At 49.6% G+C, this 24,273-nt stretch overlaps 1 protein-coding gene across 1 annotated transcript in view; it reads right to left on the bottom strand.

The window, feature by feature from the left end:
* Positions 1-1,330: 1,330 nt before the first annotated feature.
* The window catches only part of LOC121844268 (EH domain-binding protein 1-like), a gene marked incomplete at its 3' end in the record, with an annotated part of 102,279 nt that continues 79,336 nt past the window's right edge, over positions 1,331-24,273 (bottom strand). Inside the window, exons 4-7 of the mRNA XM_042314191.1 lie at positions 22,317-22,424; positions 15,270-15,425; positions 13,796-13,966; positions 1,331-1,562 (exon numbers count right to left, since the gene is read on the bottom strand). Coding sequence (XP_042170125.1) covers positions 1,331-1,562; positions 13,796-13,966; positions 15,270-15,425; positions 22,317-22,424 — 667 coding nt within the window. The remainder of the gene's footprint in view (positions 1,563-13,795; positions 13,967-15,269; positions 15,426-22,316; positions 22,425-24,273) is intronic.

Raw genomic sequence — 24,273 nt, 5'->3', positions numbered from 1 at the left:
TGTGCGTACTAACACACAGACACATACACACGTGTGTAGGAGTTTCTCATCATTGTGTGTGTGTGTGTTCATTCGCATGTGTGTTTTTCTCTGTGTGAATATTTACAGCAACCAAACCCTATTCTCACCACCTCTACATGTTAAAGTCTGAGCCTCATTTTCCACTGAATATCTCTCCTGCAACAGCCTCAGTTTCTCTCCCCCCTCCTCTCTCCCTCCTCTCTCCTCTCTCTCCTCTGTCTCCCTCCTCTCTCCCTCCCTCTCCTCTCTCTCCCTCTCCTCTCTCTCCCCTCTCTCCCTTCTCTCCCTCCTCTGTCTCCCTCCTCTCTCTCTCATCTCTCTCACCTCTCCCTCCTCTCTCTCCCTCCCCTCTCTCTCTCATCTCTCACCTCTCCCCCTCCTCTCTCTCCCTCCCCTCTCTCTCTCTCTCCCTCTCCCTCTCTCTCTCCCCCTCTCTCCTCTCTCTCTCCTCTCCCCTCTCTCTCCCCCTCTCTCTCTCTCTCCCTCCTCTCTCCTCCTCTCTCCTCTCCTCTCTCTCTCCCTCCCCTCTCTCTCTCTCCCTCCCTCTCCTCTCTCTCTCCCTCTCCTCTCTCCCTCCTCTCTCTCCCTCCTCTCTCCTCTCTCTCCCCCTCTCTCCCTTCTCTCCCTCCTCTGTCTCCCTCATCTCTCTCACCTCTCCATCCTCTCTCTCCCTCCCTCCTCTCCCCCTCCTCTCCCTCCCTCCACTGAGCTCTAAAGACAGGGGCAGCCCTTGGCGGAGTGCAGCCCACCACAGGCCACTGAGTCTGGGTAATTAAAGTTGTTTAGACCCCCTCACCCACAGTCACACGGCTGTGCAGCTGGTTGATAAACCTTCCTTAATGACATCGTACCACCATTACTGTTCCCACACCAAGTCCTACACAACTACAACAGCCAGCCACGGAGGGAGGGTGTGTGTGTGTGTGTGTGTCCGCGGGGGGTTATGGGGGCAGATGGGGTTCTTACCCCCTGTAATCAGTCTGCTGATGTGTTTAAGCCCCTCATATGCTTTCTGCCCTGCATCTCATATAGACTACTTAAACCCCCCAACCCAATCACTCCCGGCCACTGGGGTGGCTCATCATGTGTGTGTGACCACCAGCCGTTTAATTACAACTAGCCGAAATGCAGAATTTAAATAAATAAATAAACAGACAAACAGCCCAATAAACTAATACCTATATTCAGATGAGGAGGTTGGAGGTGACTGGACACACACGGAGGCACATGCAAACACAACCACACACACACACACACACTTCATAAATACCACTACTCTAGTGCCACTACCCTCTTCAAAGAGTCTTACCTTAGGGAGGAGAAGGCCAGCTCTCGCCCCACCACAGCTGCCACGGCACTGGGTCCACTGGGCATGAATCTCTCCCTCTCTGCCCCCTCCCTGAAGGTGTTGGGGGCCGAGGGGCTGGGGCCTGGAGGTCTGGGAGGTAGCGGGGCTCTCCTCTTCTGGTTACTGAAGTCTGGAGAGGGCCCCGGAGGGCCGGGATGGGCTGGAGGTCTGGGGCTCGTAGAACGGGTTGGATCTGAAGGAGAGAGGGAGACGGAGGGGGGGAAGACGGAGTGAGGGAGGGGAGAGACGGAGATGGAGGGGGAGAGGGAGAGAGGGAAGGGGAGAGAGGGAGTGAGGGGAGGATGGGGAGTGAGGGGGATTGGGAGGAGGGGGATTGGGAGTGAGGGGGAGGGATGGGAAGTGAGGGGAGAGGGAAAGAAAGAGGGAGAGGAGAGAGATATGGCATATCAAAAGATTGCATCATAATGTAATTTTACAGGCATTGTATAACTTTACATCCTCTAAAACTCTTCTGTTTTTTGTTAAATGTAATTTATTTCACTTTTATTTAACCAGGTAGGCCAGTTGAGAACAAGTTCTCATTTACAACTGCGACCTGGCCAAGATAAAGCAAAGCAGTGCAACAAAAACAACAACACAGAGTTACACATGGAATAAACAAACGTACAGTCAATAACACTTCACTGTACTTAACTTAGGAACACACATTCAACACTAAAATAGCTGACCAGGTACCACAGAACCACCACACGGTTAGCAGTACCTCAGAACCACAACACGGCTAGCAGTACCACAGAACCACCACACGGTTAGCATTACCTCAGAGCCACAACACGGTTAGCAGTACATCAGAGCCACAACACGGCTAGCAGTACCTCAGAGCCACAACAAGGTTAGCAATACCAACCCAGACACACATGGTTAGCAGTACCACAGACCCACAACACGGCTAGCAGTACCTCAGAACCACAACACGGCTAGCAGTACCTCAGAACCACAACACGGCTAGCAGTACCTCAGAACCACAACACGGTTAACAGTACCACAGAACCACGGAACCACTAGCAGTACCTCAGAACCACCACACGGTTAGCAGTACCTCAGAACCACACAGTACCAGTACCTCAGAACCACCACACGGTTAGCAGTACCACCACACGGCTAGAACCACACACGGCTAGTATTACCTCAGAACCACACACAGGCTAGTAGTACCAGAGCCACAGAACCACACGGCTAGTAGTACCTCAGAACCACAACGGCTAGCAGTACCTCAGAACCACACACGGCTAGTAGTACCACAGAACCACACATGGCTAGTATTACCACAGAACCACACGGCTAGTAGTACCTCAGAACCACACATGGCTAGTATTACCTCAGAACCACACATGGCTCAGAACCACACATAGTTACCTCAGAACCACATGGCTTAAGAGTACCTCAGAACCACAACATGGCTATTACCTCAGAACCACACATGGCTAGTATACCTCAGAACCACACGGCTAGTATTACCTCAGAACCACACATGGCTAGTATTACCTCAGAACCACACATGGCTAGTATTACCTCAGAACCACATGGCTAGTATTACCTCAGAACCACACATGGCTAGCAGTACCTCAGAACCACATGGCTAGTATTACCTCAGAACCACACATGGCTAGCAGTACCTCAGAACCACAACATGGCTAGTATTACCTCAGAACCACACATGGCTAGTAGAACCACACATCAGTAACCTCAGAACACATGGCTAGTAGTACCTCAGAACCACACATGGCTAGTAGTACCTCAGAACCACACATGGCTAGTAGTACCTCAGAACCACACATGGCTAGCAGTACCTCAGAACCACAACATGGCTAGCAGTACCTCAGAACCACAACATGGCTAGTATTACCTCAGAACCACACGGCTAGTATTACCTCAGAACCACACATGGCTAGTATTACCTCAGAACCACACGGCTAGTATTACCTCAGAACCACACATGGCTAGTATTACCTCAGAACCACACGGCTAGCAGTACCTCAGAACCACACATGGCTAGTAGTAAGTCAAAAGTACACACACAACGTTGAGTTAAACGGATGGTTGGGTAACACAGGACACAGGTGCTCTGAGGTCAGCTCTGAGTGACCTCATATCCCAACTGCCATTCTGGGCACTGACAGACACACACAGGATCTTATCAATACACGGGTCAGTCAGCCCGCAGGGTTGAAACGGACTACACCGCTCCACGTCACTCATTCAACACTCACCACTCACACACAGCCAGAGACCTAGGGGAATGGGGGGGGTTGGCTAGGTATATCAGGCTGAAAGAAACAGACAAGTTCAGTGTGTATCCAACCCCGGCCAAGAGAACGCAGGAGAAAGGAGGATAGAGAAGCAGAGCCATAGAGGCTGTGGCATTCATCTTTGACAGACCTGCCTTGGCTAAAAGACATGTGAAAAGACTCAGGCTGCAGTCCAATCGTGTCATGCAGTCCAATCGTGTGTGCCCCCTCCCCCCACCCCTCTCAGCCCATCCACTTTCCCTCAGGGTATCCCTGTCGAAACCGGATGCAGTATGATTGCCATCTTAAGTGGCGGTCCAATTCACAAACGTTTACCCCCCCTCTGCCCTCGATTTAGCTCAAGGGAGTAAGTGAACAACTTTGATCACTCGCAGGGTTGTTATGACCCACAATTCAATGCAAACTGCAGTCACATGTCAAACGAAGTGCCACGAAGTGTCCGATTCAATCAAGACGACTGCATCTGTCGGCCTGTGAGAGATAAGTACTACTCTTGCATGCTAGCTAGCTAGCTAACAAATACATATAGACAACATTCATTTTAGGAGGTGGCAAATGAAAATATGATGCTCAAAGTGTCTCAGACTCATAGTGAGGATCCTATAAATGTAGCTAGCTAAACACATTTTTGGGGCGGAATTTGAAAATATATTGGAATAAATAATCAAAGCTAGCTAGCCAGCTATGGGTAACTATAGCTTACGACCTGAGAAGAGCGCCACGTTAGCTTGCGAGGTGCATAAATAGCTTTAGGTTGGTCATTATTAGGCACAACTTCCGAGCTTTCCAAGAAGGACGTTGCCTATCAGATCATCACGGTCTCTAGCATAGACAGGAGAATTTGAAGGTACACTAAGATGTGACAATGTAAAACTTAATTGAAGGGCGGTGCACAGTCGTGGCCAAAAGTTTTGAGAATGACACAAATATGAATTTTCACAAAGTCTACTGCCTCAGTTTGTATGATGGCAATTTGCATATACTCCAGAATGTTATGAAGAGTGATCAGATGAATTGCAATTAATTGCAAAGTCCCTCTTTTGCCATGCAAATTAACTGAATCCCCAAAAAACATTTCCACAGCATTTCAGCCCTGCCACAAAAGGACCAGCTGACATGTCAGTGATTCTCTCGTTAACATAGGTGTGAGTGTTGACGAGGACAAGGCTGGAGATCACTCTGTCATGCTGATTGAGTTCTAATAACAGAAAAGTAGGGTGGTGCTTGGAATCATTGTTCTTCCTCTGTCAACCATGGTTACCTGCAAGGAAACACGTGCCGTCATCATTGCTTTGCACAAAAAGGGCTTCACAGGCAAAAGGATATTGCTGCCAGTAAGATTGCACCTAAAATCGACCATTTATTGGATCATCAAGAACTTCAAGGAGAGCGGTGCAATTATTGTGAAGAAGGCTTCAGGGCGCCCAAGAAAGTCCAGCAAGCGCCAGGACCAGCTCTTAAAGTTGATTCAGCTGCGGGATCAGGGCACCATCAGTACAGAGCTTGCTCAGGAATGGCAGCAGGCAGGTGTGAGTGCATCTGCACGCACAGTGAGGCGAAGACCTTTGGAGGATGGCCTGGTGTCAAGAAGGGCAGCAAAGTAGCCACTTCTCTCCAGGAAAAACATCAGGGACAGACTGATATTCTGCAAAAGGTCAAGAGAATGGACTGCTGAGGACTGGGTTAAAGTCGTTTTCTCTGATGAATCCCCTTTCCGAATTTTGGGGCATCCATAAAAAAGCTTGTCCGGAGAAGACAAGGTGAGCGCTACCATCAGTCCTGTGTCATGCCAACAGTAAAGCATCCTGGGACCATTCATGTGTGGGGTTGCTTCTCAGCCAAGGGAGTGGGCTCACTCACAATTTTGCCTAAGAACACAGCCATGAATAAAGAATGGTACCAACACATCCTCCGAGAACAACTTCTCCCAACCATCCAGGAACAGTTTGGTGACGAACAATGCCTTTTCCAGCATGATGGAGCACCTTGCCATAAGGCAAAAGTGATAACGAAGTGGCTCGGGAAGAAAACATTGATATTTTGGGTCCATGGCCAGGAAACTCCCCAGACTTTAATCTCATTGAGAACTTGTGGTCAATCCTCAAGAGGCGGGTGGACAAACAAAAACCCACAAATTCTGACAAACTCCAAGCATTAATTATGCAAGAATGGACTGCCATCAGTCAGGATGTGGCCCAGAAGTTAATTGACAGCATGCCAGGGTTGATTGCAGAGGTCTTGAAAAAGAAAGGGTCAACACTGCAAATATTGACTCTTTGCATCAACTTCATGTAATTGTTAATACAAGCCTTTGAAATGCTTGTAATTACACTTCAGTATTCTATAGTAACATCTGACGAAATTATCTAAAGACAGTGAAGCAGCAAACTTTGTGGAAATTAATATTCGTGTCATTCTCAATACTTTCTGCCACGACTGTACACCACAGCCCCAGTCAAAACACTGAGCTCTCTCCCTCTCTTTCTTTCCCTCCCTCCCTTCCTCTCTCCCTCCCTCCTTCCACAGCCCCAGTCAAAACACTTCGCTCCCTCCCCTCTCTCTCCCTCTCCCTCTCTCTCCATCTCTCTCCCCTCCATCCATCTCTCTCCATCCATCTCTCTCCCTCCATCCATCTCTCTCTCTCCCCTCATCTCTCCCTCCATCCTCCATCTCTCCCCTCCATCTCTCTCCCTCCATCCATCTCTCTCTCCATCTCTCCATCTCTCTCCCTCCATCTCTCCCATCTCCATCTCTCCCTCCCTCCCTCCATCTCTCTCTCTCTCTCTCCCTCCATCTCTCTCCCCCTCCATGTCTCTCCCCCTCCATGTCTCTCCCCCTCCATCTCTCCCTCCCAGGGCTGAGTCCCAAATGCCACCATATTGTCTATATATACACTACATGAAAGTATTGCACTATGTAGGTAATAGGGTGCCATTTGGGACGTCACCCGGGACAACAAAAAACTAAACATGGTGGACTCAATAACCTTGGAGTGGCTTATGATGGGGATGGGAGGAAGAATGTTAGTCAGGGGGTTGGGAGGAGGAATGTTAGCCAGGGGGTTGAGAGGAAGAATGTTAGCCAGGGGTTGAGAGGAAGAATGTTAGTCAGGGGTTGAGGAGGAAGAATGTTAGCCAGGGGTTGAGAGGAAGAATGTTAGTCAGGGGTTGAGAGGAAGAATGTTAGTCAGGGGTTGGGAGGAAAGAATGTTAGTCAGGGGTTGGGAGGAAGAATGTTAGCCAGGGGGTTGGGAGGAGGAATGTTAGTCAGGGGTTGGGAGGAAGAATGTTAGTCAGGGGTTGGGAGGAGGAATGTTAGTCAGGGGTTGGGAGGAAGAATGTTAGTCAGGGGTTGGGAGGAGGAATGTTAGCCAGGGGGTTGGGAGGAGAATGTTAGTCAGGGGTTGGGAGGAGGAATGTTAGTCAGGGGTTGGGAGGAAGAATGTTAGTCAGGGGTTGGGAGGAGGAATGTTAGTCAGGGGGTTGGGAGGAAGAATGTTAGTCAGGGGGTTGGGAGGAATGTTAGCCAGGGGTTGGGAGGAGGAATGTTAGTCAGGGGTTGGGAGGAAGAATGTTAGTCAGGGGTTGGGAGGAGGAATGTTAGTGGGAGGGGGCCAGGGGTTGGGAGGAAGAATGTTAGCCAGGGGTTGGGAGGAGGAATGTTAGTTGAGGAGGAATGTTGGGAGGAGGAATGTTAGTGGGGGAATGTTAGCCAGGGGTTGGGAGGAGGAATGTTAGCCAGGGGAATGTTGGGAGGAGGAATGTTAGTCAGGGGTTGGGAGGAAGAATGTTAGTCAGGGGTTGGGAGGAAGAATGTTAGTCAGGGGTTGGGAGGAAGAATGTTAGTCAGGGGTTGGGAGGAGGAATGTTAGTCAGGGGTTGGGAGGAAGAATGTTAGTCAGGGGTTGGGAGGAGGAATGTTAGTCAGGGGTTGGGAGGAGGAATGTTAGCCAGGGGTTGGGAGGAAGAATGTTAGCCAGGGGGTTGGGAGGAGGAATGTTAGCCAGGGGTTGGGAGGAGGAATGCTAGGGGGAGAGGAAGAATGTTGGGAGGAGGAATGTTAGCCAGGGGGAGGAAGAATTGGGAGGAGGAATGTTAGTCAGGGGTTGGGAGGAAGAATGTTAGTCAGGGGTTGGGAGGAGGAATGTTAGCCAGGGGTTGGGAGGAATGTTAGTCAGGGGTTGGGAGGAAGAATGTTAGTCAGGGGGTTGGGAGGAGGAATGTTAGCCAGGGGTTGGGAGGAGGAATGCTAGGGGGGGGAGGAGGAATGTTGGGAGGAGGAATGTTAGTCAGGGGTTGGGAGGAGGAATGTTAGTGAGGGAGGAAGAATATTAGTCAGGGCTTGGGAGGAGGAATGTTAGCCAGGGGTTGGGAGGAGGAATGTTAGCCAGGGGGTTGGGAGGAGGAATGTTAGCCAGGGGAATGTTGGGAGGAGGAAATGTTAGTCAGGGGTTGGGAGGAGGAATGTTAGTCAGGGGGTTGGGAGGAGGAATGTTAGCCAGGGGTTGGGAGGAGGAATGTTAGTGAGGGGTTGGGAGGAGGGAATGTTAGTGAGGGGTTGGGAGGAGGAATGTTAGCCAGGGGGGAGGAAGAATGGGAGGAAGAATGTTAGTGAGGGGTTGGGAGGAGGAATGTTAGTGAGGGGTTGGGAGGAGGAATGTTTGCCAGGGGTTGGGAGGAGGAATGTTAGTGAGGGTTGGGGAGGAAGAATGTTAGTCAGGGGTTGGGAGGAGGAATGTTAGTGAGGGGTTGGGAGGAGGAATGTTAGTCAGGGGGTTGGGAGGAGGAATGTTAGTCAGGGGTTGGGAAGGAAGAATGTTAGCCAGGGGTTGGGAGGAAGAATGTTAGTCCAGGGGTTGGGAGGAGGAATGTTAGCCAGGGGGTTGGGAGGAGGAATGTTAGCCAGGGGTTGGGAGGAGGAATGTTAGTCAGGGGTTGGGAGGAAGAATGTTAGCCAGGGGTTGGGAGGAGGAATGTTAGTGAGGGGTTGGGAGGAGGAATGTTAGCCAGGGGGTTGGGAGGAGGAATGTTAGTGAGGGGGGTTGGGAGGAGGAATGTTAGTGGTTGGGGGTTGGGAGGAGGAATGTTAGTGAGGGGTTGGGAGGAGGAATGTTAGCCAGGGGTTGGGAGGAGGAATGTTAGTGAGGGGTTGGGAGGAGGAATGTTTGAGGGGGTTGGGAGGAGGAATGTTTGAGGGGGTTGGGAGGAGGAATGTTAGTCAGGGGTTGGGAGGAGGAATGTTAGTGAGGGGAATGTTGGGAGGAGGAATGTTAGTCAGGGGTTGGGAGGAGGAATGTTAGTCAGGGGTTGGGAGGAGGAATGTTAGCCAGGGGTGGAGAGGAGGAATGTTAGCCAGGGGTTGGGAGGAGGAAATGTTAGCCAGGGGGATGGGAGGAAGAATGTTAGTGAGGGGGTTGGGAGGAAATGTTAGTGAGGGGGTTGGGAGGAGGAATGTTAGTCAGGGGTTGGGAGGAGGAATGTTAGCCACGGGGTTGGGAGGAGGAATGTTAGTCAGGGGGGTTGGGAGGAAGAATGTTAGCCAGGGGTTGGGAGGAGGAATGTTAGTGAGGGGGTTGGGAGGAGGAATGTTAGTCAGGGGTTGGGAGGAGGAATGTTAGTCAGGGGGTTGGGAGGAGGAAATGTTAGTGAGGGGTTGGGAGGAGGAATGTTAGCCAGGGGGTTGTGAGGAAGAATGTTAGTGAGGGGTTGGGAAGAGGAATGTTAGTCAGGGGTTGGGAGGAGGAATGTTAGTGAGGGGTTGGGAGGAGGAATGTTAGCCAGGGGGGGTTAGTCAGGGGTGGGAGGAAGAATGTTAGCCAGGGGTTGGGAGGAAGAATGTTAGCCAGGGGTTGGGAGGAGGAATGTTAGCCAGGGGTTGGGAGGAGGAATGTTAGTCAGGGGTTGGGATGAGGAATGTTAGTGAGGGGTTGGGAGGAGGAATGTTTGAGGGGTTGGGAACAGGAATGTTAGTCAGGGGTTGGGAGGAGGAATGTTAGTCAGGGGTTGGGAGGAGGAATGTTTGAGGGGGTTGGGAGGAGGAATGTTTGAGGGGTTGGGAGGAAATGTTAGTCAGGGGTTGGGAGGAGGAATGTTAGTCAGGGGGTTGGGAGGAGGAATGTTAGTCAGGGGTTGGGAGGAGGAATGTTAGCCAGGGGTTGGGAGGAGGAATGTTAGTGAGGGGTTGGGAGGAGGAATGTTAGTCAGGGGTTGGGAGGAGGAATGTTAGCCAGGGGGTTGAGAGGAGGAATGTTAGCCAGGGGTTGAGAGGAGGAATGTTTGAGGGGGCCAGGAGGAATGTTAGCCAGGGGGTTGAGAGGAGGAATGTTTGAGGGGTTGGGAGGAGGAATGTTAGCCAGGGGTTGGGAGGAGGAATGTTTGAGGGGTTGGAAGAGGAATGTTAGTGAGGGAGTTGGGAGAAGGAATGTTAGTCAGGGGTTGAGTATTCTAGGGTTTTGACAAAGTTAAAGGGTCACCATAGGAAATATCCCCTCAATCCAAACTGAATAGGAAAGATAGGCTTATGTATTATATCCAAGTTAATTTAGAGTTTACCCAAGAGAACTGTACCCCACCTCCACAACTCACCAAAATGGAAGGTTTAACTAACTGTAAATTGCTGTTCGACAAGGAGTCATGAGGCAGTAATTTGTAGTGAGAGGGGGTGAATAGGGATGGAGGACGGAGGTGAGGGGGATAGGGGGGCAGACAAGCAGAAAGAATGCAGGGAACAACCAAGTCCTTGTTTCTGAAAGAGCTCCCAAGTCACTCTGTGTCTTAGAGTTGGGGGGGCCTTGTGTAACTCCCACAAGGTTACACACACACATATACAGACACACACACGAAGACAAATACAGATACACACACCAGGGTTTCTGTTAGCTGGCAATTGACTGCTTTTGTCCTTTTTTGTTGCCGATAAATAAAACTGTTGCCGGGCAGAAATGACAAGGAGAAAAAATAATCCCATAGTTTTTTATTAATCTGACGGAAATACATTTGACCGTCATGCTTATCGGTCTATAGGTAATTTGCATAATTTAGCGGAATTAAATTGGCCTGTGTGTATTTTCATTGGTCATCGCGTATCTTATTTATCCAACACAACTATCACACGCGCACAGCATTCAGAGACTATTTTGAGAGGGATTTCTCCTGCATCTCCTCGGCTGGCTGCTGCCGGAGTAAAACATGCTGTTAGTAAACCCATTCATTGCGCCAAAATGCTAAATGCAATCACGTGTTAAACACAGTTTTGGTGCACGATTAAAAAGAGCTATTTTTATTTCTCAACTGGTAGTTGAAGCGCGCCTCCCATTCACCATTCAGGTGCAGGTGACAGGCTAAGAGCGCTTCCTTCACCCCCTTTACAATGTGAGCCGGAGGCAGCGTGCACTCTGAAAATACTTCATTGTTTGAAACCTGAATGTTTTATTTCATATTATGAAGCATGTGTTACCTTGCTTCATAAGGAGCCTGTAGCCAAAATCTGACCGTGGAAACGTGGAGGCAAATATTTTATAAAGAGTTACTAGCGCGGCGCGTGAGTTTCAAGTTTGGCGACGCTTCAAATGTATCTTATCATTTCTACAAATTCCGCGTGTCGGTTCTGATTTTCATATGCGCATTTTTGTGTTTAATGTCAATAATAACCCTCTCGTTTCTCAAAATCATTGTCACGTGGTTAATCATAAAAATGCTACAAATCTTAAAAGTTCAAATCACCAGAATCTGTTACATGGACACATTGATACACTGTGATACAGCCTCTGTTACATGGACACATTGATACACTGTGATCCAGCCTCTGTTACAATGACTGCCTAGGAACTGTGGGTTAACTGCCTTGTTCAGGGGCAGAAGACAGATTTTCACCTTGTCAGCTCAGGGGATCCAATCTTGCAACCGCACAGTTAACTAGTCCAAGGCTCTAACCATTGTACTCCACGAGTAGCCTGCCTGTTACACAAATGCAGTAGAAGCCAAGGTAAATTGCTAGCTAGCATTAACCTTATCTTATAAAAAAACAATCAATCATAATCACTAGTTATAACTACTAATCCAGGTTAGCAGGCAATATTAACCAGGTGAAATTGTGTCATTTCTCTTGTGTTCATTGCACGCAGAGTCAGGGTATATGCAACAGTTTGGGCCGCCTGGCTCATTGCGAACTAATTTTCCACAATTTTACGTAAGTATGACATACATTGAAGGGTGTGCAATGTAACAAGAATAGTTAGACTTAGGGAAGCCACCCGTTAGATAAAATACCGAAGGGTTCCGTATTTCACTGAAATAATAAACGTTTTGTTTTCGAAATTATAGTTTCCGGATTCTATCATATGAATGACCAAAGGCTCGTATTTCTGTGTGTTATTATGTTATAATTAAGTCTGATTTGATAGAGCAGTCTGACTGAGCAGCAGCAGGCCCGTAATCATTTCGTGCGTTTTGCCAGCAGCTCTTCGCAAGCACAGCGCTGTTTATGACTTCAAGCCTATCAGCCTAATGGCTGGTGTAACCAATGTGAAATGGCGAGCTAGTTAGCTGGGTGTGCGCTAATACTGTTTCAAACGTCACTCGCTTTTAGATTTGGACTAGTTATTCCCCTTGCGCTGCAAGGGCCGCGGCTTTTGTGGAGCGATGGGTAACGATGCTTCGAGTGTGGCTGTTGTCGATGTGTTCCTGGTTCGAACCCAGGTAGGGGCGAGAGAGGACGGAAGCTATACTGTTACACTAGCAATACTAAAGTGCCTATAAGAACATCCAATAGTCAAAGGTATATGAAATACAAATGGTATAGAGAGAAATCGTCCTATAAATATATATATTAACTACAACCTAAAACCTCTTACCTTGGAATATCTCATTTTTTATTTTATTTTACCTTTAACCAGGCAAGTCAGTTAAGAACACATTCTTATTTTCAATGACGGCCTAGGAACAGTGGGTTAACTGCCTTGTTCAGGGGCAGAACGACAGATTTGTACCTTGTCAGCTCGGGGGTTTGAACTTGCAACCTTCCGGTTACTAGTCCAACGCTCTAACCACTAGGCTACCCTGCCGCCTCATGTTAAAAGGAACCACCAACTTTCATATGTTCTCATGTTCTGAGCAAGGAACTTAAACGTTAGCTTTCTTACATGGCACATATTACTTTCTTCTCCACACTTTTTTTGTGCATTATTTAAACCAAATGTTTCATTATTTATTTGAGGCTAAATTGATTTTATTGATGTTTTATATTAAGTTAAAATAAGTGTTTATTCAGTATTGTTGTAATTGTCATTATTACAAATAAATTAAATATTTTTTTAATCGGGCGATTAATCGGTATCAGCTTTTTTGGTCCTCCAATAATCGGTATCGGCGTTGAAAAATCATAATTGGTCGACCTCTATCTGAAACCCTCCACAGCTATTTTAATTAAAAGAAGCTCATGATCCTCCATTCCTCTGTGGCCCATTAGAGCTTCCTGGTCGTTTTGAAGGTGCTCTGTTTAGAATGTTGTTTTCCCACCAATTGCATTTTGGCAAATGTTTGAAAACTACGTTTGATTGGCTGCTTCATTACATGAGTTGAATGCTCTGTTCAGATGAATTACCGTCATCTAAATGTGATTGGCTGTTGCACTGTGAGTGAACGGCCTCATGGCTTATGCACCCAATGAGAGTGACCCAATGAGAGTGACCCAATGAGAGTGGCCCGATGAGAGAATGAGAGGGCCCAATGAGAGTGGCCCAATGAGAGTGGCCCAATGAGAGTGGCCCAATGAGAATGAGAGTGGCCCAATGAGAGTGGCCCAATGAGAGTGGCCCAATGAGAGTGACCCAATGAGAGTGACCCAATGAGAGTGACCCAATGAGAGTGACCCAATACATATATTATATATATGGGTGTGTATATATATATATATATATATATAATATAATATATAATGGCCGTTAAATTAAAATCTTCCCATTTTCCTAACAGAAACCCTGACACACACTAGAGAACAAATTCACTTTATGACTGAAACCTGTAATCATCCCCAAATCTCCTCTCTTTAACCCCCCCACCCCCACCCACATCCCCCCTGTAACTCACTCATCCAGTTGGTCCTCTGGTGGTGGGTTGGTGTCAGCATACAGGTACTTGTTCATATCCACCGGCCTGACCCCTTCCTCCCCTGGGTTTGGGAGCCTCCGGCTGGGGCCCCTGGGGGTCGGGGTCTGGGACTAGGTCTGGGTCCTGGTCGGGCTCGTCAAACGGGTTGTACTCTGTGTGCGAGTGTGTGTTGACTTCGTCCTCGTCGAAGGGGTTGGAGGGTTCCTGGACATAGTAGGCCTCTGGGTCCGGTCGGAGGGTGAGGGAGGGGGCAGGGAGGGGGTCCTGTGACAGAGAGAAAGGGCAAGAGAGAGATGGGTCAATATTATCTTAGCTGTCTGTCTGTCTGTCAGTATTCTGCTTTACTGACAGAATACATAAACGCACAGGATTCACAATGCTACGTGACATTTCTTGACATCTCGACAGCAACAAAAGGGTAACATTTAGTTTGCCAGGCACTTTATAAACAACCTCAGAACAATAAAATAAATCTTTCAACAACTATGTCAATAAACTTGGATTGAAAACACAATATAAAATATAAATATAATATAGGATAATAAATCAGTCTTTGATGTCGACCCCATAATAATGTACACCTACATTATGTGGACACCCCTGTCCCAATGCATAGTGCCAACTGTAAAGTTTGGTGGATGAGGTATAATGTACACCGACATTATGTGGACACCCCTGTCCCAATGCATAGTGCCAACTGTAAAGTTTGGTAGATGAGGTATAATGTACACCGACATTATGTGGACACCCCTGTCCCAATGCATAGTGCCAACTGTAAAGTTTGGTGGATGAGGTATAATGTACACCGACATTATGTATGTCCCAATGCATAGTGCCAACTGTAAAGTTTGGTGGATGAGGTATAATGTACACATTATGTGGACATCCCTGTCCCAATGCATAGTGCCAACTGTAAAGTTTGGTGGAGGAGGAATAATGGTCTGGGACTGTTTTCATGGTCCGGACCCTTTTGTTCCAGAGAAGGGAAATCTTAACCTCACAGCATACAATGACATTCTAGACCATTCTGTGCTTCCAACTTTGTGGCAACAGTTTGGGGAAGGACGTTCCCTGTTTCAACATGACAATGCCCCTGTGCACAAAGTGAGGTCCATGCAGAAATGGTTTGTCGAGATGGGTGTGGAAAAACTTGACTGGCCTGCACAGAGCCCTGACCTCAACCCCATCAAACACCTTTAGGGATGAATTGGAACGCTGACTGCGAGCCAGACCTAATCGCCCAACATCACTAATGCTCGTGGCTGATTGGAAGTAAGTCCCTGCAGCAATGTTCCAACATCTAGTGGAAAGCCTTCCCAGAAGAGTGGAGGCTGTTATAGCAGCAAAGGGGGCACAACTACATATTATGATTTTGGAATGAGATGTTCAACGAGCAGGTGTCCACATGCTTTTGGCCATGCAGTGTAAATCAAACTGCTAAAACCCCTAGTCCCTTATAGACAGGTAGACATACAGTACAGAGAGAGACAGAACAGGTAGATAGAGGTCAAAGGTCAAGCCTACCATCATCATCATCATCACCGAACGGGTTGAAGTGATTGGTGTGTTCCAGATGGGAGGGGTCATCAACATCATCAGCCGGATCTTCGAAGGGATTGGAGCAGAGGGCAGGGGGCGTGTCCTGATCCTCCTCCAGGAAGTTCAGCTTACTGATCAGCTCTGTCGCCATGGGAACCAAAAAAATGCAGGAACGAAAGAACAAATTTAACAAAACAAAAACAAACAGACAAAAAGTAAGGAAAACAGTTCAAACTAGCGGAAGAAAACGAGATGAAACATCCTCACAACCAAAAACCCCGATGAAAGAGTCAAAATGAAGACAAACATACAGAAATGAAAGGGGACAAAAAAAATCTGCACTTTGGAGTGAACCACTCGAGTTCATTTGGTTTCAGAAGTATTCCTTCCTTCTGGTAAAAGGTGACTGGTTAATGCCTGTCCATCTCTGTCCAGCTTCACTACAGTTGGAGTCCAGTGGGGGAATTCAGCAGAGATTGATGGAACCGGGTTGCCATGAGAGCCACTAGTGCAGGCTGGGAGGTGCTACAGAGTTCAAGAGATTCATCTTCTTCCTCATCAAGACAACAAAGACTGTCTAGGTTGTGTGTGTCTGTGTCTCAACAGTGTGTGAGAAACAAAATGCTAACTGTGTGTACTTCTGAATGTGGTATGTGAGCGTGAGAAAGTCTATTGAGTGAGATGAGATGATGAGCGAGTGTGGTGTGTGTGTGTGTGTGTGTGTGTGTGTGTGAGGTGTGTGTGTGGAGAGTGTGTGTGAATACGTAGTGAAGTGGTAGTAGCTGATAAGGTGTGGTATTTCTCCTGCTGCATTCTGGGCCATATAGGCCATCATTGTCACAAGTAGCAGCAGCATTGTGTGTGTGTTGTTTTCTCTATGGTGACAAAGCAACACCATAAACGAGGAATATGACTGATCATTGGTTCACTACAAATTGCAGACAAAAGGGGGAGGTTCAGGGTTCGGGGGCTTGGACACCAAGAGGGCAAACTGAAAAAGGAATGAAAACCAGCCAATGAAAACCAACCAATGAAAACCAGCCAATGAAAACCAGCCAATGAAAACCAACCAATGTACTAAACGAAATCTGAAGTGCAACACGAGAACACCAGGCAACACAACTACATCACCAATGGTACAGAGAGGGGGAGAGAGAGAGAGCTAGGGCAGTAGAGAGAGAGAGCTAGGGCAGTAGAGAGAACTAGGGCAGTAGAGAGAGAGAGAGCTAGGGCAGTAGAGAGAACGAGGGGCAGTAGAGAACTAGGGCAGTAGAGAGAGAGCTAGGGCAGTAGAGAGAGCTAGGGCAGTAGAGAGAGAGAGAGCTAGGGCAGTAGAGAGAGAGCTAGGGCAGTAGGGAGAGAAGCTAGGGCAGTAGAGAGACTAGGGCAGTAGAAAGAGAGAGCTAGGGCAGTAGAAAGAGAGAGAGCTAGGGCCGTAGAGATAGAGAGCTAGGGCAGTAGAGCAGAGAGAGAGAGCTAGGGCAGTAGAGAGAGAGCTAGGGCAGTAGAGAGAGAGCTAGGGCAGTAGAGAGAGAGCTAGGGCAGTAGAGAGAGAGAGCTAGGGCAGTAGAGAGAGAGAGCTAGGGCAGAGACAGAGCTAGGGCAGTGGAGAGAGCTAGGGCAGAGAGAGAGAGCTACAGCAGTAGAGCTAGGGCAGTAGAGAGAGAGCTAGGGCAGTAGAGAGAGAGAGCTAGGGCAGTAGAGAGAGAGAGAGCTAGGGCAGTAGAGAGAGATAGAGCTAGGGCAGTAGAGAGAGAGCTAGGGCAGTAGAGAGAGAGAGCTAGGGCAGTGGAGAGAGAGCTAGGGCCGTAGAGAGAGAGAGCTACAGCAGTAGAGAGAGAGAGCTAGGGCAGTAGAGAGAGAGCTAGGGCAGTAGAGAGAGAGAGAGCTAGGGCAGGAGAGAGAGAGAGCTAGGGCAGTAGAGGGAGAGAGAGCTAGGGCAGTAGAGAGAGATAGAGCTAGGGCAGTAGAGAGAGAGCTAGGGCAGTAGAGAGAACTAGGGCAGTAGAGAGAGAGCTAGGGCAGTAGAGAGAGATAGAGCTAGGGCAGTAGAGAGAGAGCTAGGGCAGTAGAGCTAGGGCAGTAGAAGAGAGAGAGAGCTAGGGCAGTAGAGAGAGAGAGAGCTAGGGCAGTAGAGATAGAGCTAGGGCAGTAGAGAGAGCTAGGGCAGTAGAGAGAGAGAGCTAGGGCAGTAGAGAGAGAGCTAGGGCAGTAGAGAGAGAGAGCTAGGGCAGTAGAGAGAGAGAGAGCTAGGGCAGTAGAGAGAGAGAGAGCTAGGGCAGTAGAGAGAGAGAGAGAGCTAGGGCAGTAGAGAGAGAGAGCTAGGGCAGTAGAGAGAGAGAGCTAGGGCAGTAGAGAGAGAGAGCTAGGGCAGAGAGCTAGGGCAGTAGAGAGAGAGAGAGCTAGGGCAGGCAGTAGGGCAGTAGAGAGAGAGAGCTAGGGCAGTAGTAGAGAAGAGAGCTAGGGCAGTAGAGAGAGAGAGCTAGGGCAGTAGAGAGAGAGAGAGAGCTAGGCAGTAGGAGAGAGAGAGAGAGAGAGCTAGGAGAGAGAGAGCTAGGGCAGTAGAGAGAGAGAGCTAGGGCAGTAGAGAGAGAGAGAGCTAGGGCAGTAGAGAGAGACAGCTAGGGCAGTAGGCAGCTAGGGCAGAGAGAGAGCTAGGGCAGTAGAGAGAGAGAGCTAGGGCAGTAGAGAGAGAGAGAGCTAGGGCAGTAGACAGAGACAGCTAGGGCAGTAGAGAGAGAGAGCTAGGGCAGTAGAGAGAGAGAGAGCTAGGGCAGTAGAGAGAGAGAGCTAGGGCAGTAGAGAGAGAGAGAGCTAGGGCAGTAGAGAGAGAGAGCTAGGGCCGTAGAGAGAGAGAGCTAGGGCAGTAGAGAGAGAGAGGGCAGTAGCAGTAGAGAGAGAGAGCTAGGGCAGTAGAGAGAGAGAGCTAGGGCAGAGAGAGAGGGAGAGAGAGAGCTAGGGCAGCAGAGGGAGAGAGCTAGGGCAGTAGAGGGAGAGCTAGGGCAGTAGAGGGAGAGAGCTAGGGCAGTAGAGGGAGAGAGCTAGGGCAGGAGAGGGAGAGAGAGAGCTAGGGCAGTAGAGAGAGAGAGGAGAGCTAGGGCAGGAAAGAGAGAGAGAGCTAGGGCAGTAGAGAGAGAGAGAGCTAGGGCAGTAGAGAGAGAGAGGGCAGTAGAAAGAGAGCTAGGGCAGGAGAGAGCCTGGGCAGTAGAGAGAGAGCTAGGGCAGTAGAGAGAGAGAGCTAGGGCAGTAGAGAGAGAGAGCTAGGGCAGGAGAGAGCTAGGGCAGTAGAGAGAGAGAGCTAGGGCAGTAGAGAGAGAGAGCTAGGGCAGCAGAGAGAGAGCTAGGGCAGGAGAGAGAGAGAGCTAGGGCAGGAGAGAGAGCTAGGGCAGCAGAGAGAGAGAGCTAGGGCAGGAGAGAGAGAGCTAGGGCAGTAGAGGAGAGAGGCTAGGGCAGTAGAGCTAGGGCAGTAGAGAGAGAGAGCTAGGGCAGTAGAGGAGAGAGAGCTAGGGCAGGAGAGGGAGAGAGAGCTAGGGCAGTAGAGACAGAGAGCTAGGGCAGGAGAGGGAGAGAGAGAGCTAGGGCAGTAGAGGGAGAGAGAGCTAAGGCAGGAGAGGGAGAGAGAGCTAGGGCAGTAGAGAGAGAGAGCTAGGGCAGTAGGGAGAGAGCTAGGGCAGGAGAGGGAGAGAGCTAGGGCAGTAGAGAGAGAGAGAGCTAGGGCAGGAGAGAGAGAGAGAGCTAGGGCAGGAGAGGGAGAGAGAGCTAGGGCAGTAGAGAGAGAGAGAGAGCTAGGGCAGTAGAGAGAGCTAGGGCAGTAGAGGGCAGAGAGCTAGGGCAGGAGAGGGAGAGAGAGAGCTAGGGCAGGAGAGGGAGAGAGCTAGGACAGTAGAGAGAGCTAGGGCAGGAGAGGGAGAGAGCTAGGGCAGTAGAGGAGAGAGAGAGCTAGGGCAGAGAGAGAGCTAGGGCAGGAGAGAGAGAGAGAGCTAGGGCAGGAGAGGGAGAGAGAGCTAGGGCAGTAGAGGGAGAGAGAGCTAGGCAGGAGAGGGAGAGAGAGCTAGGGCAGGGGCAGAGAGAGAGAGAGCTAGGGCAGGAGAGGGAGAGAGAGAGCTAGGGCAGTAGAGGAGAGAGAGCTAGGGCAGGAGAGAGAGGGCAGTAGAGAGAGAGAGCTAGGGCAGGAGAGGGAGAGAGAGCTAGGGCAGCAGAGAGAGAGAGCTAGGGCAGTAGAGAGGGAGAGAGAGCTAGGGCAGTAGAGAGAGAGAGCTAGGGCAGGAGAGAGAGAGCTAGGGCAGGAGAGAGAGAGAGAGCTAGGGCAGTAGAGAGAGAGAGCTAGGGCAGGAGAGGGAGAGAGAGCTAGGGCAGTAGAGAGAGAGAGCTAGAGCAGTAGAGAGAGAGCTAGGGCAGGAGAGGGAGAGCTAGGGCAGTAGAGAGAGAGAGAGCTAGCTAGGGCAGTAGAGAGAGAGAGCTAGGGCAGGAGAGGAGAGAGCTAGGGCAGTAGAGGGAGAGAGCTAGGGCAGGAGAGAGAGAGAGAGCTAGGGCAGTAGAGGGAGAGAGAGCTAGGGCAGTAGAGGGAGAGAGAGCTAGGGCAGGAGGGCAGCAGAGAGAGAGCTAGGGCAGGAGAGGGAGAGAGAGCTAGCTAGGGCAGGAGTGAGAGCTAGGGCAGGAGGAGAGGGCAGTAGAGAGAGAGCTAGGGCAGTAGAGAGAGAGAGCTAGGGCAGTAGAGGAGAGAGAGCTAGGGCAGTAGAGGGAGAGAGAGCTAGGGCAGGAGAGAGAGAGAGAGCTAGGGCAGTAGAGGGAGAGAGAGCTAGGGCAGTAGAGGGAGAGAGAGCTAGGGCAGGAGAGAGGAGCTAGGGAGGAGAGAGAGCTAGGGCAGGAGAGGGAGAGAGAGAGCTAGGACAGTAGAGAGCTAGGGCAGGAGAGAGAGAGAGCTAGGGCAGGAGAGGGAGAGAGCTAGGGCAGTAGAGAGAGAGCTAGGGCAGGAGAGGAGAGAGAGAGCTAGGGCAGGAGAGGGAGAGAGAGCTAGGGCAGTAGAGAGAGAGAGCTAGGGCAGGAGAGGGAGAGAGAGAGCTAGGGCAGGAGAGGGAGAGAGAGCTAGGGCAGGAGAGGGAGAGAGAGAGAGTAGAGCTAGGGCAGGAGCTAGGGAGAGAGAGAGCTAGGGCAGGAGAGGGAGAGCTAGGGCAGTAGAGGAGAGAGCTAGGGCAGGAGAGGGAGAGAGAGCTAGGGCAGCAGAGAGAGGAGAGGGAGAGAGAGAGCTAGGGCAGGAGAGGGAGAGAGAGCTAGGGCAGGAGAGAGAGAGAGCTAGGGCAGGAGAGGGAGAGAGAGCTAGGGCTAGAGAGGCTAGGGCAGAGAGGAGAGAGAGCTAGGGCAGGAGAGGGAGAGAGAGAGCTAGGGCAGTAGAGGGAGAGAGAGCTAGGGCAGGAGGGAGAGCTAGGGCAGAGAGAGAGAGAGCTAGGGCAGTAGAGGGAGAGAGAGAGAGTGCTAGGGCAGTAGAGAGAGCTAGGGCAGGAGAGGGAGAGAGAGAGCTAGGGCAGTAGAGGGAGAGAGCTAGGGCAGGAGAGGGAGAGAGAGAGCTAGGGCAGGAGAGGGAGAGAGAGAGCTAGGGCAGGAGAGGGAGAGAGAGCTAGGGCAGTAGAGAGAGAGAGCTAGGGCAGGAGAGAGAGAGAGCTAGAGAGAGAGAGAGAGCTAGGGCAGGAGAGGGAGAGAGAGAGCTAGGGCAGGAGAGGAGAGAGAGAGCTAGGGCAGGAGAGGGAGAGAGAGCTAGGGCAGGAGAGGGAGAGAGAGCTAGGGCAGTAGAGAGAGAGAGCTAGGGCAGGAGAGGGAGAGAGAGAGCTAGGGCAGCAGAGAGAGAGAGAGAGCTAGGGCAGTAGAGGGAGAGAGAGCTAGGGCAGGAGAGGGAGAGAGCTAGGGCAGTAGAGGGAGAGAGCTAGGGCAGGAGAGGGAGAGAGAGCTAGGGCAGGAGAGGGAGGAGAGAGCTAGGGCAGGAGAGGGAGAGAGAGCTAGGGCAGGAGAGAGAGAGAGCTAGGGCAGTAGAGAGAGAGAGCTAGGGCAGGAGAGAGAGAGCTAGGGCAGTAGAGAGAGAGAGCTAGGGCAGTAGAGAGGGAGGGCTAGAGAGCTAGGGCAGGAGAGAGAGAGAGCTAGGGCAGGAGAGAGAGAGAGGAGAGAGAGAGCTAGGGCAGGAGAGGGAGCTAGGGCAGTAGAGAGAGAGAGAGAGCTAGGGCAGGAGAGGAGAGAGAGCTAGGAGAGAGAGCTAGGGCAGGGAGAGAGAGAGCTAGGGCAGTAGAGAGAGAGCTAGGGCAGGAGAGAGAGAGCTAGGGCAGGAGAGAGAGAGCTAGGGCAGTAGAGAGAGAGAGGGCAGTAGAGAGAGAGCTAGGGCAGCAGAGAGAGCTAGGGCAGGAGAGAGAGAGCTAGGGCAGGAGAGAGAGAGCTAGGGCAGTAGAGAGAGAGCTAGGGCAGGAGAGAGAGAGCTAGGGCAGGGCAGAGAGAGAGAGAGAGAGCTAGGGCAGTAGAGGAGAGAGGGCAGGAGAGAGAGCTAGGGCAGGAGAGGGAGAGAGCTAGGGCAGGAGAGAGAGAGAGCTAGGGCAGGAGAGGGAGAGAGCTAGGGCAGTAGAGAGAGAGCTAGGGCAGTAGAGAGAGAGAGCTAGGGCAGTAGAGAGAGAGCTAGGGCAGTAGAGAGAGAGAGCTAGGGCAGTAGAGAGAGAGCTAGGGCAGTAGAGAGAGAGCTAGGGCAGTAGAGAGAGAGAGCTAGGGCAGGAGAGGGAGAGAGAGCTAGGGCAGTAGAGAGAGAGAGCTAGGGCAGGAGAGGGAGAGAGAGCTAGGGCAGTAGAGAGAGAGAGAGAGCTAGGGCAGGAGAGAGAGAGAGAGCTAGGGCAGTAGAGAGAGAGAGCTAGGGCAGTAGAGAGAGAGAGCTAGGGCAGTAGAGGGAGAAACGAGAGTTAGAAAGAACAAGACAAAACGGGACAGAACAACAGAACGAGAACACAGAGTGAGAACGAGTGAGAAAGAAAAAGAGAAAAGGTTGAAAGTTGAAAACAGAAAGACCTTGGGAGGGAGACTGAGCGCTGCTTGGCCTTTTACTAGCCAGCTTTAGGAAGTAGTCCTCAGGGTCTCCGGCTAAGCAGCTGAGAGCATTGAGCTGATTTACCATCTCTGAAAACAACCAGGCCAGACAGCAGGAAGGGAGGAGAGCAGTGAGCAGAGAGAAAACATACAATACACACATATATTCAGAGGTTATATGTGTGTTAGGTAGTAGAATATCATATATGTTGAAGCCTAAGAGAGTACATATATTCAGAGGTTATATGTGTGTTAGGTAGTAGGATATCATATATGTTGAAGCCTAAGAGAGTACATATATTCAGAGGTTATATGTGTGTTAGGTAGTAGAATATCATATATGTTGAAGCCTAAGAGAGTACATATATTCAGAGGTTATATGTGTGTTAGGTAGTAGGATATCATATATGTTGAAGCCTAAGAGAGTACATATATTCAGAGGTTATATGTGTGTTAGGTAGTAGGATATCATATATGTTGAAGCCTAAGAGAGTACATATATTCACATATATTCAGAGGTTATATGTGTGTTAGGTAGTAGAATATCATATATGTTGAAGCCTATACATATATTCAGAGGTTATATGTGTGTTAGCATTTACATTAATGTGCTACTACCTAAGAGAGCACATATACAAGTAACTGTCAAAATAAAGGAAACACCAACATAGTGTCTTAACAGGGCGTTGGGCCACCAGGAGCCAGAACAGCCTCAACGTGCCTTGGCATTAGACTCTACAAGCATCTGGAACTATAGAGGAATGGCAACACCATTATTCCACGAGGCATTACATCATGTGGTGTTTTGCCAAATGGTGTTGGAAAACACCGTCTCAGGCGGCGCCCCAGAATCTCCTACAAGTGTTCAATTTGGGTTGAGATCTGGTGACTTAGACGGCCATGGCATTTAGTCAACAATGTTTTCATGCTCTTCAAACCATTCAGTGACCACTCGTGTCCTGTGGATGGGGGCGTTGTCATCCTATGGGGACATAGCCAAGATAGACAAAATAATGACCTGTTCAGCATTTTTATACCTAATGGGATGTTAATTGATTAATTAACTCAGGAACCACACCTGTGTGGAAGCAGTTTTCAATATACTTTGTATCCCTTATAGTGTTTCCATTATTTTGGCAGTTACCTGTATATGACAGAACATAGTTGTGTTAGCTTTGGTAGCAACGCTGGGGCTTAGAGACAACATATATTCAGAGTCCTGTGTGTGTGTGTGTGTGTGTGTGTGTGTGTGTGTGTGTGTGTGTGTGTGTGTGTGTGTGTGTGTGTGTTAGATAGCACATATATGTAGAAGGTTAAGAGAGCATATATATTCACAGACCCGTGTGTGTGTGTGTGTGTGTGTGTGTGTGTGTGTGTGTGTGTGTGTGTGTGCGCGTGTGTTTGATATTGAATATACCTAGCCATATGTAGAAGGTTAAGAGAGCACATATATATTCACCAAGTCATTGTTAGCACATATTGTACATGTTAAGAATAAGAGAATGCATAGACACTAATAGAACCCTGTTAACGTTGCCTTGCTGGCACAGCTAATACACACGTATACTGAACACAAATATAAAAACACAACAAGCAACAACTTCCACGGTTTCACTGAGTTAAAGGTCACATAAGGGAATCAGTCAACTGATATGAATTCAATAGGCCCTAAATCTATGGATTTCACATGACTGGGCAGGGGGGCGCAGCCAATCAGAATGAGGTTTTTCCCCACAAAAGGGATTTATTACAGGGAGAAACACTCCTCAGTTTCATCAGCTGTCCGGGTGGCTGGTCTCAGACGATCTCGCTGAGGTGAAGAAGCCGAATGTGGAGGTCCTGGGCTGGCGTGGTTACACAAGGTCTGTGGTCATAAGGCCGGTTGGACATACTGCCAAATTCTCTGAAACAACTTTGGAGGCGGCTTATGGTAGAAAAA

This window comes from Oncorhynchus tshawytscha, unplaced genomic scaffold, assembly GCF_018296145.1.
Source record: "Oncorhynchus tshawytscha isolate Ot180627B unplaced genomic scaffold, Otsh_v2.0 Un_contig_4401_pilon_pilon, whole genome shotgun sequence".
NCBI classification, from domain to species: Eukaryota; Metazoa; Chordata; class Actinopteri; order Salmoniformes; family Salmonidae; genus Oncorhynchus; species Oncorhynchus tshawytscha.
Note: the sequence above shows the minus strand (reverse complement) of the source record. Positions and strands in the feature narration are given on the sequence as shown.